This window comes from Trematomus bernacchii, unplaced genomic scaffold, assembly GCF_902827165.1.
Source record: "Trematomus bernacchii unplaced genomic scaffold, fTreBer1.1, whole genome shotgun sequence".
NCBI lineage: Eukaryota > Metazoa > Chordata > Actinopteri > Perciformes > Nototheniidae > Trematomus > Trematomus bernacchii.
Genome location: NW_022987573.1, coordinates 821,236 through 837,082, shown reverse-complemented (window position 1 = coordinate 837,082; position 15,847 = coordinate 821,236). Strand labels below are relative to the sequence as shown.

Here is a 15,847-nt window from a genome sequence, read left to right as displayed (position 1 = left end):
TTGAAATTGATATTATTAAAATGTTAGATAGACAAGTTGTGTTTATGAAACACTAGGGTGGTGATGAAAAGGGAGGCTTCATATCTGAATGACGTATTTGTCAGTAAGGAATAATCTCATCACCCAGCTGGAGGGGGAGTAGCAGCAGTGCTTTGTAGGGACATATTACAGGACACAGTTATTTAAACAAATACTTGTTTGCTTAAAGTGAGACATTTTTGAAAGAAGAAATTACATATTCTTATGTCAAAAGTGTAAATGATAAGCAATAAAACAGTCTAACTTTTTCGGCAAAGGCTAATAGCATTAATACACATAATTTGACAGGTATGGAGCCGAAAAAGTCCCTTTTCATCTTTTATATGAGAGAGAGGGGTATTGCCAGTTGATATGTCAGTGCTGAAACTAATTATGATGTCACTCTACTGTGTCCACAGAAACCACTGTGCCTTCGTGGTCCAGAAGAACATCACATGCATCATGCAGGATGGAGTGTCCACCTACGTGAAGGCCGAGTACACCACCAAGTGCGTCTGGGGTCAGAAGTGTTCTGTTGTCATGTAGGTTTTCCAAAAATATGTATCACAAAATGCAATACAGGAGACGGTTAAAGTTACACCAGAAACCTTTTTAAGTTTAAGATGTAGGAGTTTTGTTAAACTGCAGCATGTGGAACATTGGAGAATATAATCTATATCAATGCTGCCCTCTGGTGTTCATATCATGTGATGTCAGTATGACTGCAGGTCTTCAGCTGCATGAACATCTGTGTTATTAAGAGTTATGTTATCATGCCAATAGGGGCTAAATACTTATATAATAGTCAAATGTATGTACGGTCCTACAAAATGAGGTCTGGAATAATACTTTAACTAGACTTTAACTTTATCCACTGCAGATTTACGAGTGTGTTTCTGCATGTGTGTGGGTCCATGTAGACATACTCATTAAGCTTCTAGATGTGACTTAAAATATCCAATACACAGGAAATTAAAGGGGGGCTTTTCCCTTTTCAAAAAAGTGTGGATGTTGGTGTGTGTGAGCGAGAGAGAGAGAAAGTTGGTTCAATCCTCTGATGCCGCATCATTTAAATGACTTTGTCGTAATCTCATAATCTCCCTCTAATCTGTATTTGATCCCATAAACAACAACCTTCATCCCTTTATCTCTGATCTGCACCTCACACCCTCTGACCTGGCTCTGTGATCCTAATTAGGAAAAACAAATGCTTCACTTCTGATATCATTCAATCATTGTTCTGTCCCCTTCAGGTACAGGACATTCTACAAGCCAACGTACAAGGTGGGTTATAAAACAGTGAGTGAGCTGGAGTGGAGATGTTGTCCCGGCTACTCAGGAGAAAACTGCTATGATGGACCCACGTCGTTGCCTGACGTCATGATGCCACCTTTTAAGGGTGGGGGTTTGCCCCACCGGCCAGGAACGAAAGGCTTCCCCCACGGCCCTAGACCCCCTGTGGACCACAGGCCTGGAGGAGGCCAGCTGGAACCTGGTAGACCCTTCCCCGGTGTGCCTGACCTCAGACCAATACCCTCAGGACACCTTCCTACTGGTAATGGAAGACCAAACTATGGTGAGAACATAAAACAATGTATTGTAAAGCCTGGGGCATATCGTTTTTTTTCTTTATTTAAAAAGAAAATCCTCCATTGTCCTTTCTGTTTTATCCCTGGAAATACAGGAAACAGATTTGGGATTTCAGGAGTGACTGGTGAACGTTTGGACCGTATGGAGCAGGATCTGCGGCGCCTCACACAGGGTCTGGACACTCTCAACGGGGTGGTGGTCGGCCTCGAGGAGCGCCTGCGCACATCTCTTCGGGAAGATACAAACAAAGTGTTGCTGTCCCTGCTACCAAACGCTCCCCGGCTGCCTGACTCTACAGTGGGATTCGGAGTGATCCCAGATGGGACTCCTGACGGACTTGAAGGAGAAAGCTTCAATGGATTTGGAGACTTGGCAGGGAGGGTGACGGAAGTGAAGGATGAGCTGCGAGCCAAAACTCACATTTTAGAGGAGATTCAGGTACTGGTACCATTTTGTATGTCCAAAGATGATGGAAACAGATCTCTACAGATGGTTCAGGTCTCAGTTCACCTTCACCCTCCTTTATTAAATCCAACTTGTCTTCCCTTCTCCCCTGTTTCTCCTTAGGGGATGGTGCTGGGTCATGATGGCCAGCTGAAGAGGCTGTTAGGCGGAGCTGGAGGCAGGCCTATCTCTGGCTCCTCTTTTAATGTGGAACAGATCCTGGACGCCAAGCTGGCTGGCGTACGAGCTGAGATCCTTGATGGATTTGAGCTCCGTCTGACCAACCTGGAGACCCACTGTGACGAGAGGATTGGGGCGGTGAAGAACCAGTGCCATAGGGAGCACATGGACGGCCAGGAGCAGATGCAGCAGTCTCTAGATGGACGAGAGACCGGGATCAGGGAGGAGTTGGGCACTTTGCAGGCTCAGATCCAGGGCCTCACTCTCACTGAGAGCTGCTGTGGACAGGTATGACATTGATGTGATCACCAATTCGTCAAGTAAATAGTCCATAAATAAATATACTTGTTAGTTTTTAGTATAGATACATTTTTTGGCCAGAATGCTTGATTGATTTCTTACCATTTCTCAATCGTCTCTACAGATAAGGTCTAATTTAAATTGTATTGGTTTGTTAATGAACTAATAAATGATTGTTTTTGCAGGTAAACAGTTTGTCCCAGCGTGTGCTGCTGCTGGAGGAGTCTGTGAAAGGTTTGACAGAATCTCAGAGACAGCTCCAGACTGCTCTCACTGACCAGAGCATTCATGTGGAGACACTGATCGAGACCCGTCTGCTGGACATAGAGGTACGCCTTAATTCTACAGAGGGTGGATTTGATGGTGGGCTGCCCGGTGGTCTGGACGGCTTCAAGAGCATATTGGAGGACAAGCTGAAGACCCTGGAGGAGAGAGTGTTTGTCGCCGTGGAGGGGCTGAGTAATGCCACTGCTCCGGCCCTCCTGGAGGGTCAGGTGGTCCCAGCACTGGAGACGGAGATCGAGTCTGTGAGGAGGAGAGTGGAGGGAGACCTGGATGGCATTCAGAAACAATTAATAGATCTGGAGCTTCTCTGCACCTCCTCTTGCGCGCCCTCCAACCAGCCAGCAGGGGGTGTCAGTGTCACTGAAGTAGAGGAGGTGTGTGAAGGGATGGAGAAGAAGATGACTGACCGTCTTGATACACATTCCAACCAGCTAGACCGCCTTAACAGAACCCTGCAGAACATGCTCTTCCACATCGCACAGGCGGAATCAGAGGACAACGTCCATGGAGAGATCACCCTGCTGAAGGTCAACATCAACTCTGTGAACCGCACTCTGAAGGGCCTGAAGGACTCTATCAGATTCATTGCAAGTGAAGTGGGCAGCGCGAACGCCTCCTGGGAGCAGAGAGAGCACCAGATAGTCAATCAGGTGCAAGGAATCACCAGACTGGTGGGCCACCAAGCCTCACTCCTGGGGTCCGGGGAGAGGAGGTTGGCCCAGCTGAAGGGAGAGTTGGTTTCCCTAAAGAGACGGCTGTCTGGGGAGCTGCAGGGCTGCCGGAGCACAGCCATAGAAGTGCAAAAGGAGGTGAAGGACGTTGACAGCAGGGTGAGCCAGGTGGAGGGGCAGTGCAGCAGCCTGAGTGAGCTGGCAGAGCACCTGGAGAGGATCAGGGCAGAGCTCGAGAGACACTCAGACTCCTATCTGTCCGAGGTGAATGGCACCCTGGCCGCCCATTCAGAACAGCTAGCGGAATTGAAAGGGGAGGTCAAAGACTGCCAAAAGTAGACAGCCAACCAAAAAGGAGACCAGTAGCATCTGAGCTACAGAATATTTTCAAAAAGAGACTTGTGTGCGATCGAGTGACTTCCTCTGTTTCTCTCCTCTGCACAGATGCAAATGAGCTGAACCGGGGAAAATCCTTTGCCAAAAGTTCCCCCACCCCCTCCCGAGGTTCTGGGTGTTTAGTTCAATGAAGTGAGGAGAGGAAGTCACACAATACAAAGACACACTTATGGTTGTATAGCTGGGCAATATGTTCCCTTGAGATTGTATTCTATAGGGCATTTGATTTTTTCTCTAATCATGATTGTTTTGTTTTACATTCTATCTTTTTTAACTTATATAAAGTGACTGCATTGTTCTAATGTCAAACTGTTGGTATTAGAGAAAAGGTACAACAAAGTGGATGAAATGGGACTAATACGCTGCTACGGGTTTCTACTGACAAGCCCACTTGACATCCTGTGTGTGGACACTTGTTTGGTCTTTTTTTCATACTGTATGTCCATTTGGTGCTATTTACGTTTTTGTAAACTTCCCTGTTACACATTTAAAATGATATGTATTTCTGCTTTGACAGTTGTGTTTGTGTGTATATGCCGCAGTGCTTCAAGTTGCATGGAAATTCCAAAACTCACCTTTAGGGGACAGTGACAACACATTATATGGCATGGTAAAGATTACAATAAATACAATTTAAAACACTTCCTGGTGGCAGTGTTTTTAAGACACAGTGAGGCAAAGTGGGATTTTTCGTAAATTATGTTGCCAATTATACTTAAATAAAAAGACAACTTTATCTCAGTAAGAGGAATTGTTACAATTATAATTTATTTTATTTGTGAATTTTTCCACATATATATATTTTTATTTATTAATGGTCGATATTATCTCTATAATATCAACCCATTTATAAATAATCAACTGACAAATATGAGAAAATAGAAAAAACAAAACAATATGTGTGACCAGATTCTGTCACACAATTAGGATTTTATGACTTTTTGGATTTATTCTGCAGTATATTACACTGCAAACCTTCTTAACATCACTGTCAATACCTGCATTTGTGACCCTACCTTAGTACTGTGGAGGCGCCATGTTTGGTAACAGCTATTCAAATAGGCCTGTGACTAAGTATCATAAAAATATCTGCCATAGCGAGCTGAAATTCCTAATAAGGTAAAAGAATCTGACTAACATTCATATCATTTACTTTCTAGAGGCAGATGCATATCAACGTCCTATGAGCAGTAATTCAAATGAACTTGCTAAGATGTGGTTTGGTGGGTTAAATATGCTACTTGATTTACTTAAAGAACTCCTTCTGTTTCAAACAAATACTCTTTAAACAGATCCTTAAATGATTGCCAAGGCTGTTTCTGTCCTTACCCAACCAGCAAATGTAAGAAAGCAATCTATGTTCAAAAACTACACCTGCTAATGGCCTCACGTTGAAGCCCAAATGACTAATGAGAAGACAAAGGTGTTAACCTGAAATAATGAACTTCTTAAGGGGTTTATAAAAAGCTCCAGTGCATTTATTCCTCTAAATATCAGACTCATGACAGCAAACAGATTTTGAATTATGACTACGCCTGCATTCAGGTTGCACTGTCGGCAGGTTTCACAGAATTTCAGCGAATAGTTCAGGACAGCAACATCTCTCACTGATTAACTGGCTGTCGGCTTGTAATGTGGACCAAAAATGGTATTATTAATATCTGCTGTGCAGCATATTGGGTGGATGAATCTGAGGTGTGACTCCACAGAGTAAGCAGTTTTCTATGAGGGATTCATTTTTGTACAACATCCCTGACTTTACCAAATGGATTCATTCATGGATTCTGTGCTCATTGGTAAAAACGTAATTGAAACAGAGTGGGTACATCAAACCAGAGTTGCAGATCCACACCAGCTCACAAGACTGTGGTCACATGAAGCGGTCAGATGATAAGGTGAGGTCATTAGGTGAAAGTGAGGAGGATATGTCTGTGTTAGTGTAGCCGGGGGGGGGGGTTAGAGTTCGACTCAATGATAATGAATGAAGCTTAGTGAAATGAGCTGTAAAAAATGAGTTGACCTTGCACCACTGGGGCCCCGTCAGCAGGTCTTCTGCACAGCATCAGCACATAGTTTTTTGAAGACAACATATCTTAGTAACCAGAACAGGGTGGAGCAATCATAGCATAATGAAAACCAGAGGCTACATATAAAACTAAGAATGCTTGAGGGCTAATACATGGCAAATGGAGAGGGTGGAGGTCACAGGCAAAGTATGCTCTATTGGGAGATCAGAACTGGTTGAGGGAGGATGTTGAGATGATCAAAAAGCATGTGGATAGAGAATGGATGTAATGACTAGTTTGTATTAAAAGATAGTACAGTGAGCAGATGAGTAGGGCAGTGTAGGGAAGAGGCAAGCTGAGAGGACAAACCTGGCTCTACTGAGGAGAAAATGCAAGCTGATAGACAGCGATGTGACAAGGGCAGAGCAAGCAGGAGAGCAGAGGATGGACCGTGAGTCAGAGAGCACGGCCGTGTCAAAGAGGATAAGGAATGTGAGAATGGGAAGCAGATGTGTGTACAAGCTCCTCATCCTTCGCCTGCATCCTGACAGGGAAGCAGGCAGGAGTCACAACATGAGCTGGGGGGAAAACATGCCTGCTCTGATGCACAGGCGCATACTAAAACACAAACGCTAAGCAACAAAAGGGCAAACGGCAGCAGAGGAGTTTAAACCCCTGGGCTAGACAGCAGATGAACGCTTGGCCGTCCCTCGGGAAGCTGCACTACACACAGGACTGTCCCATTGGTAACTTATAGAATATACACAGGAGGGGAGCTCGGCGAGAGAAAATTGAATAAAGGAGAAGGAGGAGGAGGAGGAGGAGGAGGGAGCAGGTTGCTGCAACGCTGGGTAATGCTCCTACCAACCTGAGACCATGATAAAGAGTTATGTAACACCAAGCAATGTTACAGATTCATTTGACGTTTGAACATGTGCACTAGTGGTTTTTCCTCTGCTTTTTTCATTTTTTGCATATGCATGAGATGGCACACACGACACCACACACACACACACACACACACACACACACACACACACACACACACACACACACACACACACACACACACACACACACACACACACACACACACACACACTATCCCATAAGGCACTGTCTTTCTCCATAACTCAGACATCTGATTTAACCAGATATGAAAGCATGGGATGTAATGCATGATGTCAGTATGTTACATATCGAAGAGAACACACAAAGCGAAAAGTTGTGCAAAGCTATAGGGCATGTCTCTCTGGTTGATTCCCAGTGATGAGCCTGTGTGTAGAGGAGGCAGAGAAAAACACATACATGTACTATATAAAGACAGGAGCATAGAGGAAGTGTGGATGAACAGTGTAACATGAGCGGATCGACTGAGAGCCACACATTTGGTTATTCAGCTATTTCCTGATGCAGATTCCAGTTTGAGATACTCCTCTGTAGGGAGGAGTGCACTGACATTGACACACAAGCAGCATACAAAGGCAAAGAGGCAACAAATGACATCAAAGCCTTTGAGTGGCACAACACTCAAGGGGTTGCGTGTGAATGAATTAATATCCGATGTGTGTGTGTGTGTGCATGCTGGCGTGTGTTGTATACACATCAAGAGACGGCTCTTGAGATGTTAAGAGCTGCCCTCTGTGAGTGTCTGACAGCCAAGTGACACTGGTGTCAGCATACCAAAGCCTTGTGTTTCCCGGGCTCCATTAAGATGTGGCTACTCCAGCCGGGCTCTGTGTCTCTGCCAAGTTTCTCACACACACTGCAACTACTGTTACACAGCAGGAGAGAAAGCAGCGGCATTTTCAGTGAGGATGAATGGAGTTGCACGCTGAAAAGCAGTGCATTGCATGAAACACTCTCATAGTCATAATTCCCCTTACGTTTTGCTGAGGATAACCAGTGTGGGAAGTGGTGCTCAAATTGTCTGGAATACATTTAAAACCCCATCTAGATTTCTCATCCCGGCTGCCACTTAGCATTTCTTTTCCTGGCAGCATAATTAAATGATCAGCTGTCACTTCAGTTAACTAGCAGAGATGCAGAGTTAATGTGCTAAATGCCACAGGGCTGGAGCTGCTCTGATTCAATGAATCTTAAGTGTCCTCTCGTCAAACCGTTTCATTCTACTCTCTGTTTTTGTTCTCTGGGTGACAGGCTGCACAATCCCAACAATAATTATCGTTGTCTCAGGCACCGGATATGTACATGCACACACACTTACAAACTGTCAGAGGGATAAGAGAGACTATTTAAAGACGTGTACAAAAAACTGAGGAATCTGGTCCCCTTTTGGGATTTTGTTTTTGACTGTGGATCACAAGAGCCCACACACAATAATCCTGTGTGTGAAAGTGTTTAAGAGGGGGCATGATGCTGTCTATATTCCTACTTACAGTGTAGAGCCCCTCCTCTCCTCTGCTCATGCAGCCATTCAGGCTTCAGAAAACTTTGTTAAAGGGGACCTATCATGCAAAATGCACTTTTGTACGTCTTTTATACATGAATATGTGTCCCCGGTGTTCCAGGGAATTCACCAAGTGTCACAAAACACAACCCTCTCTATTTTCCTCCATACCCAAATCTCTAAAAAAGGGGCTGCAACGGATCTGATAAAAACTGATCCAGATTTGAACACTTTACTGACGTCAGGACAGTGGCGCTACGGCTATTGGGCCAACTCCACCAATCAGGAGGAGACAGCCACGGCCATTGCCGTTCGAAAGCGCTGGAGACGCTGTAGTACATATGCCAGGCCTGTAGGTGGTGCTGTTCTCACAGAATCAGCCCTTGCAAAAACAGGGCTAAAAAAAGTGCAAATTGAGCGAAATGAGGCATGGCTAAAATGCATGATCTGTTTGGTATTTTGTAAAAAAAAAAGTATAAATATGCCTTATATAGGTATGGTCCTACACTATATTATTAAAATATAGCATGATAGGTCCACTTTAAGGTTATATATTTTTAGAGCAGATTCTCTTCTTATATACAGCCCATAAGAGAATATCCTGACATTATTTCCCATAGTTATAACCTCCTACAGGCTGTGCAGAACACTTTGAAACTAAAGTATAATACTCCCTGCAGAGCCCTTTCACTGGCAGCTCCGTCAATGTCTCTTCACAGTAAGCATGATTGTCTTCACGTTTGCATAATTTGGTATATGCAGTACAACCACATTATTATTCTGAATATTTAAAGTAGCACCATGACAACACTGTGAGAAAAGTTTGTGAAAAGGCAGCAGTTCCAGGCACACACACTAAAAGTAGATAGACTTTACGCAGAACAAAAACACAGGCAGGGACATGATACCGTATCTTTACAAGTTTCATTTTATTGGTGTACTTTGACAATAACATTGATGGTATAAAAGAAAAATCTCCATCATACAAATTTCAATAATCAAAAGATAATATGCCGATACACAAACAGATCCACATAAGGCTGACATCAAGTTTTGACAAGTGGCTTCAAATGGCTTCAATTCAAGGAGAAATGCTCTCCTGACAATCAGAGAAGATATATATGTTTAATTTAGCAATCTGTATTTATTTTTCTTATAATTAGCTTTCATACAAAATGATGAGTATGCAGATTTTGGAGTGGATTGTGTTGCTGGTTCGGGTGCCTGTGTTGCATTGCATTGTAAGCATATGGTGTTTATGGCAGACACATCTCTATTCTGCAGTGCTTTCCTCAGACCTGCACCTTACCCCGACTGCTTTCACTATCAAAGAGACATCACACAGAAACAAACAGACTTAACTTCAAGTGATGCCTATATGCGTGCTGTGATATGTCTCTTCTACTGCTACAGCATGTTAGGTAAAGTGAGGCCTGTAGATCACCTCAGAGATTGTGAGAGAATCTGAAATTCATGGAGTGAGGACATTTTAAGTTTGAATTAAAGACAAGGCTGTATCCCGGGGAGCATGGATGAAAAACATTGATGTCACTGTGTAAGCTTCATTAGCACTTAAATGGCACCAGATAAACCCGCAGCCAAATCCCTCCAAAGCCTTGTTCTTTATGCTAGCATTTGTAGTGATTTAAGACCTTATAGAATTTCTAAAACACTACACACAACTATATTTACAATGATCATTTTTATTGATATGCACTTTTTTAATTTAAATATTTTTGCTTATAAAAAAACTCAAGTGAAAAAACACTGCAATAAATTAAGAAGCTTTAAGGCTGCCAGTCTTGTCAGATGCCCAAAATATGGTTTCTTCATTCAAACTGGTACAGAATGGATCAGAGCAAGTGAGATTATGGTACAAAGTAGCCTCATTAGTGAGCAGCACGCTTGGTCTTGGTCTGGACTGAGACCATGTACAGTAAATATATATATATATATATATATATATATATATATATATATATATATATATATATATATATATATATAACAGGGACAAGGTAAGCCAGCATGCTCTTATCACAACCTGAAAACCATTATTTTCTTTTTTTTTTTAAATAAAAAGCAAGAGAGCGCCGACTGATTTGCCCGTGTTACTTCATAATGGACAAAGATGTTTAGAAGTCAGAAAACCCATCTTGTTGATTATGGTGTTGGCTGATGAAGCTACTCATTCTGCATTGTGGAGTAAAGAGCCTTGACTCTAAGAATATCTGAGTCATCCAGAGGTGCTCTTGATATTTAGAGGTCTGAATCTTCACCTGAACACTCAAACTAAATTTGGCTTTTGCTATATCTCCATCTAGCTTTTAATTTAAAGCAAAGACATAATATAATATAATATACAGTGTATCATGTTTGTGTCAAGAACTTTAAAAAAAAAAGGAACCTGCGAGTTGTTCACAACCGGGTCACTATAAATCATTTTCATATCAGTGCTGAAAAACAAAATAAAAAACAATACATCTGAACATTTAGATGGATGACAGTTAGACCTCTGAAAGGTTTAGCCATTTCAATCAAACACACGTGGAAAAGTCAAACTTAACACAAACGCTGCTACTGTTCATGACTTCCACTGGGCACATCCCGAGTGATTGGCTCGGAGGTAAACACGTACGTCTCTTTTGGGCGATTAACCAGTGCAACAAAAACACCATTTTGTTTCACCTGGCAGGATGAGAACAGAGGCAGGCAGAACGTGTGGGTGTAAAGATACTGAATATTTACGCCACCTATAGGCAGGATTAAGGGGTGATTTTTCCTGGCGATATTAGTCTTTATGATGTTAAGATTGGTTTCAGTAATCACATAGAGAGAGACTCCCACAAAAGGAGCTCTGGTCGGTCAGCACCATTGATTATCAATAAATATAAAAGGAGGTGCCCAGTGAAAGGCAACGACTAATAGCATTTTCTGATTAGGTGTCTTGCTCTTCCTGTGGTTGTCACACAAAATGGCCTCTTCAAACCTGTCTGTCTAGCAGATTAATACACACCAGGCCACAGGTCCTGTTCTATCTCACCAGCTATTCATTTCTGGAGAGTAAATCTGCATCTAAATGAAATGGAACATCTCCCCTTTTACACAGACCTGTGCCTCACAATCCCACATAAATACACATAACTGCAAGTTTCAGTGCATCTAACACAGTCTGTCTTTTGTCACCTACTAAATCATCACATCAACCGCAAGAAAAAAAAAAAAAACAATTACAGAAAATAATCCATAAAAGATCAAATAAATAAAATGAGGTCCAGCCTCTTTACTTCTTATTTCATTGTGGAAACACAGTTTGTCAATTAACCACATTTTCCCCAAAAGATACATCTTAAGAAATGCATACAAGGCGATTTGTGTGAAATGAAGTAGCTGCATGACCAGAGGACAGACAGTGAGTAGAGTGTCTGCATGTTTTTTTTTTTCTTTGTTTATTTTAAAAGGAACTACGTTTACAGTATTGGGATATTTTACTCAAAATCAACACTGTCAAACTAACAAATTAGAGAAGCAACATTTTAGCAACTGCTATGTACTGCCAGAGTGCTGTAAGTCTGTCTCAATGCACAGTGTTAGGCTGCATGCTACCAACTGGAAAACTTGACTTAAAACCAACATCCTGAAGTTTGATTTACTTACAATCACACTGGCCAGAGCCTGACTCAAAGCAAACAAAGCTAATGAGTGGTTTATCACGTGACGTCCAACATAAGCAGATCTGCTCTTCTATAGCCACGTCTAGAAAAGTGAATTGAAGTATTAGTTAAAAAAATAAAGGCAGCCATAGATTAGTTGTTGAAGAGATACAGTTCTCACAGCACCCAAAGTGAAGGAGGGCTGGCTAACAGTATAACAAACACTAGACAATCTGAAAAATAACAAAAGCGAAAGCCTCTGTAAACACAAGTGACAGTGACAGCAATCAAGTATTCTCTACCTCCAATTCTCTTTTGTAAAAGAAAGAAGGTGAGTCAACATCAAGGATGTGGGATCTAAAAATAACAACTGTTTATCTCTCCCTGGCTTGGACTAGCACTTAGCACACAAAGTGAGGTCTAATGTCAGTCAGTCACAGTTTCAGGGGTGAAGCCTCCTGGAGGTCACCCTGAAGACCTTACACTGACAATAGGAAACATACAGGCCATTTGCATAGCTCTCCCTACCCTATAAACACGTACAAACAAGCACACTGACAAGGGTGGCATGTTTGCTTAGGCAAAGATGTTGTGAATGTGAAGTCTGCATACACAGCCACTCCTTTTCTATCGTCCAATAAGGGCATGCTAGCATCCGTGCTATTGCATCTGTATCAGGAGGAAGTCAGGTGTAAATTCTGCTGTCTGATATTACAGCTTATTGCTAACAGGCTGAACATACAGCCACTTGCAGGCAGCCAGAACATCCAATGCAACTATGCAAACACTAACGTCACAGTCTTCAAATGGTACGTTCACAGGACAAAATTAAATTCATGAGAGATGATAAAGGTATTCATATTCTTGAAAGTTAGGTTAAACTATTTCACATACAGTTTACATGACTGAAAACACTTACGCTTAATATAAGTTTCTTTTCAGATTTGGCAAACCTTCTGCAGTACCAGCTGCAGGAGTCCACTCGGATTGAAAGTTGATGTGTGGTCGTGTGTGCATGCAAATGCTTTCACAGGCTTACTTTATTTCTGAAAATAAGTAGTGCAAGAGCAAAGAAAAAAGAAAAGCCTCAGGGACCAGTCAGCACGTTTAAGTGTTGCGTGAGTATGTGTGTGTGTATCATGGCCTATTATGATAAACAAGCACAATAATGTAGGGCTGAGCTCATAGTTGACTGAAAAAGATATGAATGAATGAATGGATGCTGAAGGCCAAAATGGTGCAAAAGGCATGTGGAGACTGAAGACTAGATAAGCCGAGATGAGAGGAGTGATGGACTGTGGCACAAGCAAGTGCAGCATTTATCCTTAATTCTGTATATAATTTATCCAACATACTTATTTGAGTCTCCTTTTTTTTTTGCATACAAACAAAGAAATAAAGCAAAGAATCAATCAACTTAAAAGTCCTAAGCAGTGCTGCAACTGGTGAGATATGGCTGATGTCCCGGAGGACTTTGATTCCCAGGTGTTTTGCAGTCCAGCTGATCCTAGATCAGTAGTCAGCTATGGGTGCAAGCTTTCTGCTCAAGCTGACCGTGATGTTGGTGAAGAGAGGCCTCCTGGACACTATGGGGGAGTAGTTTAAGTTGTTAAGACCATCCACTTTCTGTCTCTCCTTTGAGTGGCGAAGTAAACTATATCTGCAAGAACAAACAATCAAAATGTCAACAAGGTGTGGAGAGGAGAGATAAAAACATTATGCAACCCACTGCAATACAAAGAAGTTCAAGGTTCTGGTTAGACAAGTTACAATGAGTGTTAGACAAGACTTAATTAAACAAAAGGTGTGAATTGTAGAAGAACAGGTGTTATCATCCTACACACTGTTAGTAGGTACATTGAAATAAAAGCCTCATTGTCTGTGGATTAGTCAGGAAAGTGACAGTTTGCTTTTTATTCTCATGCGATGATCAAGTTGTGAACATAAATAGACTCCATTAGAGTCGTATAAGATTAACATAGGCACATTTATTTTGGAGAAAATATTTGGAGTATCTACTAAATATCTTATTAACAAATGAAAGAAACATTTATTCTTCGGCCTATTTGAAGTTACTCAGGAGGTGAATAGAAAGAGCCTGATTGGAATTCCAGCCCTGAAGCATACAAGCAAATCACATGCAAAGTCTTTAAAAGAGTTAGAATTATCTTAAAGTCAGCGCTCTGGACTTTCATGTGACTGGCTTACACCACATGAGCCTAAGCCTTATTCAAATGATCACCCTCCCCTTTTAACCAAAGTGTGTGTGGGTGTGTGTGTGTTTTTGTGTGTGTGTGTGTGCGTGCGTGTGTGTGCGTGCGTGTAAACACTCACCTTCCTAGAAACTGGACTTCTCCACGATGGTGATGTGGAATTGACTTATAGCGTCCCTGGTCTCCATGCGGTCTACTTACTGAGTAGTTGGCAAACCGCACCCTAAACAAACATATTTAAGGATCATTTATCCAAAGTGTACACAGCCGGGCAGAACAAGCAGTGCAGTTATGGCCTTTATCGTCATATTACCACAGAAAGAATTGTCATACTATCTTATTAACAGTACGAGTAACATGATATAGGTATGTAAACAATACAAGAGGAAAAGGTTATACAACATTCTCACAAAAGGGATCATTACATACTGAAACAATCAGAATTGTTTCAGTGTATACAGAGAGGCTTAAGTGTGTACAGCTGCCTGTGAGCTGTGTGGGTGGGGGGGGAGGATCAACAACGCCAAATTGCAAAGGCAAATGAAAGGAAAAAAAAAAAAAACGATTACAAAAGCCTGTTGTATGCAAACTGACCATCCCATAGCTTGATCATACCTAAAGTCAATGATACTGAAAGCCCTAGCTGCAGCTGTGTGTGTGTGTACTGAAAAGCTCATGCTGCAGCCGTGTGTGTGTTTGTGCATGCGTGTGTGTTCCCCTTACCTGTTCCAGAGGTCATCGTCCTCTCCTCCCCAGCCCCAGAATGCATTAGGAAATCCATTAATCTTTTTGAACTGCTCCACCGTCAGGCCACTGACACCACCATAGAATTCATTATACGGAAGCCTAAGAGGGAAATTACACTCAATTAACTCAGAATAAGGAAAGAAGACATTTACTGTATATGCCCATGGAGACTGACTCAGGACTCACATGTAGGAGTACTTGTCAAGTTTGACAGCAAAGTGTCGGGGCATGTCTGTGCACCCATAGTAGTTTCTGTCATTCTCCATGAGGTGGTCCACATCGTGGAAGACAAGACAGTCCCAGTCCAGGTCCTTCATGGCCTCTTTGTAGCCCACGTTGAACAACATGGCTCGGTTAAATGGCTCTGTGCCCTCCTAAAGAACAAAAAGAGACACTACTTTTGTAGGCTGGTGTGCAAAAGATTGTTAAATGTAACCATTTCAACCCTCTATCTAGTGTAAATCACAAACATTTCACCACCTGAGTGCAGTTATTTGGACTTAGTTTACACAGGAGAATCTGTCAATCCCTGCCAATGACTGTGAATAGGTGTGTGCATACCTGTTCTATGAAATAAAAGGCAAACTGGAGTCTCTGTTTTTTCAGCACTGGCACCAGGTGTCGCAGAAGAATGGGTAAGTGTTCATGTCGGTTCCTGAATGGGACTAGGATGGCCACCTAAGGGACACAAAAATGGATTATAATACAATATATACAGGATGAAATGAAATTTTTAAGACATGTTAAAAAAACACAAAGATGTTTATAAATGTATTGGGACACGGAGATAGTACGCTGCCTGGTCTGCTCAACATAGTTAACTATGGCACAACATGTTTTTGAGAGCTATAATTGGTAAGGGCAAAGACAGCACCAAAAACCACCATTTGCCATGAATACTCTCATTTCCACAGTGAGAGCTGGCATGCATCAA

The 15,847-nt window shown here is 42.1% G+C and overlaps 2 protein-coding genes across 2 annotated transcripts in view; one reads left to right on the top strand and one right to left on the bottom strand.

Annotated features, from left to right (window-relative positions):
* The first annotated feature begins 442 nt into the window (after positions 1-442).
* Positions 443-4,523, top strand: LOC117479550 (EMILIN-3). Its single transcript, XM_034126607.1, has 5 exons — positions 443-560; positions 1,272-1,594; positions 1,703-2,046; positions 2,176-2,520; positions 2,718-4,523. The coding sequence occupies exons 1-5, from the start codon at positions 481-483 to the stop codon at positions 3,825-3,827; spliced, it is 2,202 nt and encodes a 733-aa protein (XP_033982498.1). The 5' UTR covers positions 443-480; the 3' UTR covers positions 3,828-4,523.
* A 5,753-nt stretch (positions 4,524-10,276) lies between these two features.
* The window catches only part of b4galt5 (UDP-Gal:betaGlcNAc beta 1,4- galactosyltransferase, polypeptide 5), a 33,403-nt gene continuing 27,832 nt past the window's right edge, over positions 10,277-15,847 (bottom strand). Inside the window, exons 5-9 of the mRNA XM_034126409.1 lie at positions 15,475-15,591; positions 15,100-15,287; positions 14,890-15,012; positions 14,288-14,389; positions 10,277-13,613 (exon numbers count right to left, since the gene is read on the bottom strand). Of these exons, the coding sequence (XP_033982300.1) occupies positions 13,466-13,613; positions 14,288-14,389; positions 14,890-15,012; positions 15,100-15,287; positions 15,475-15,591 (678 nt within the window). The 3' untranslated portion in view covers positions 10,277-13,465. The remainder of the gene's footprint in view (positions 13,614-14,287; positions 14,390-14,889; positions 15,013-15,099; positions 15,288-15,474; positions 15,592-15,847) is intronic.

Excerpts from the sequence above, each read along its gene's own strand:
- LOC117479550 (XM_034126607.1), top strand. The coding sequence starts at position 481 with ATGCAGGATGGAGTGTCCACCTACGTGAAGGCCGAGTACACCACCAAG. Across the intron at positions 561-1,271 it reads CAGAAGTGTTCTGTTGTCAT|GTACAGGACATTCTACAAGC; the intron begins GTAGGTTTTCCA and ends TGTCCCCTTCAG. Across the intron at positions 2,521-2,717 it reads CTGAGAGCTGCTGTGGACAG|GTAAACAGTTTGTCCCAGCG; the intron begins GTATGACATTGA and ends TTGTTTTTGCAG.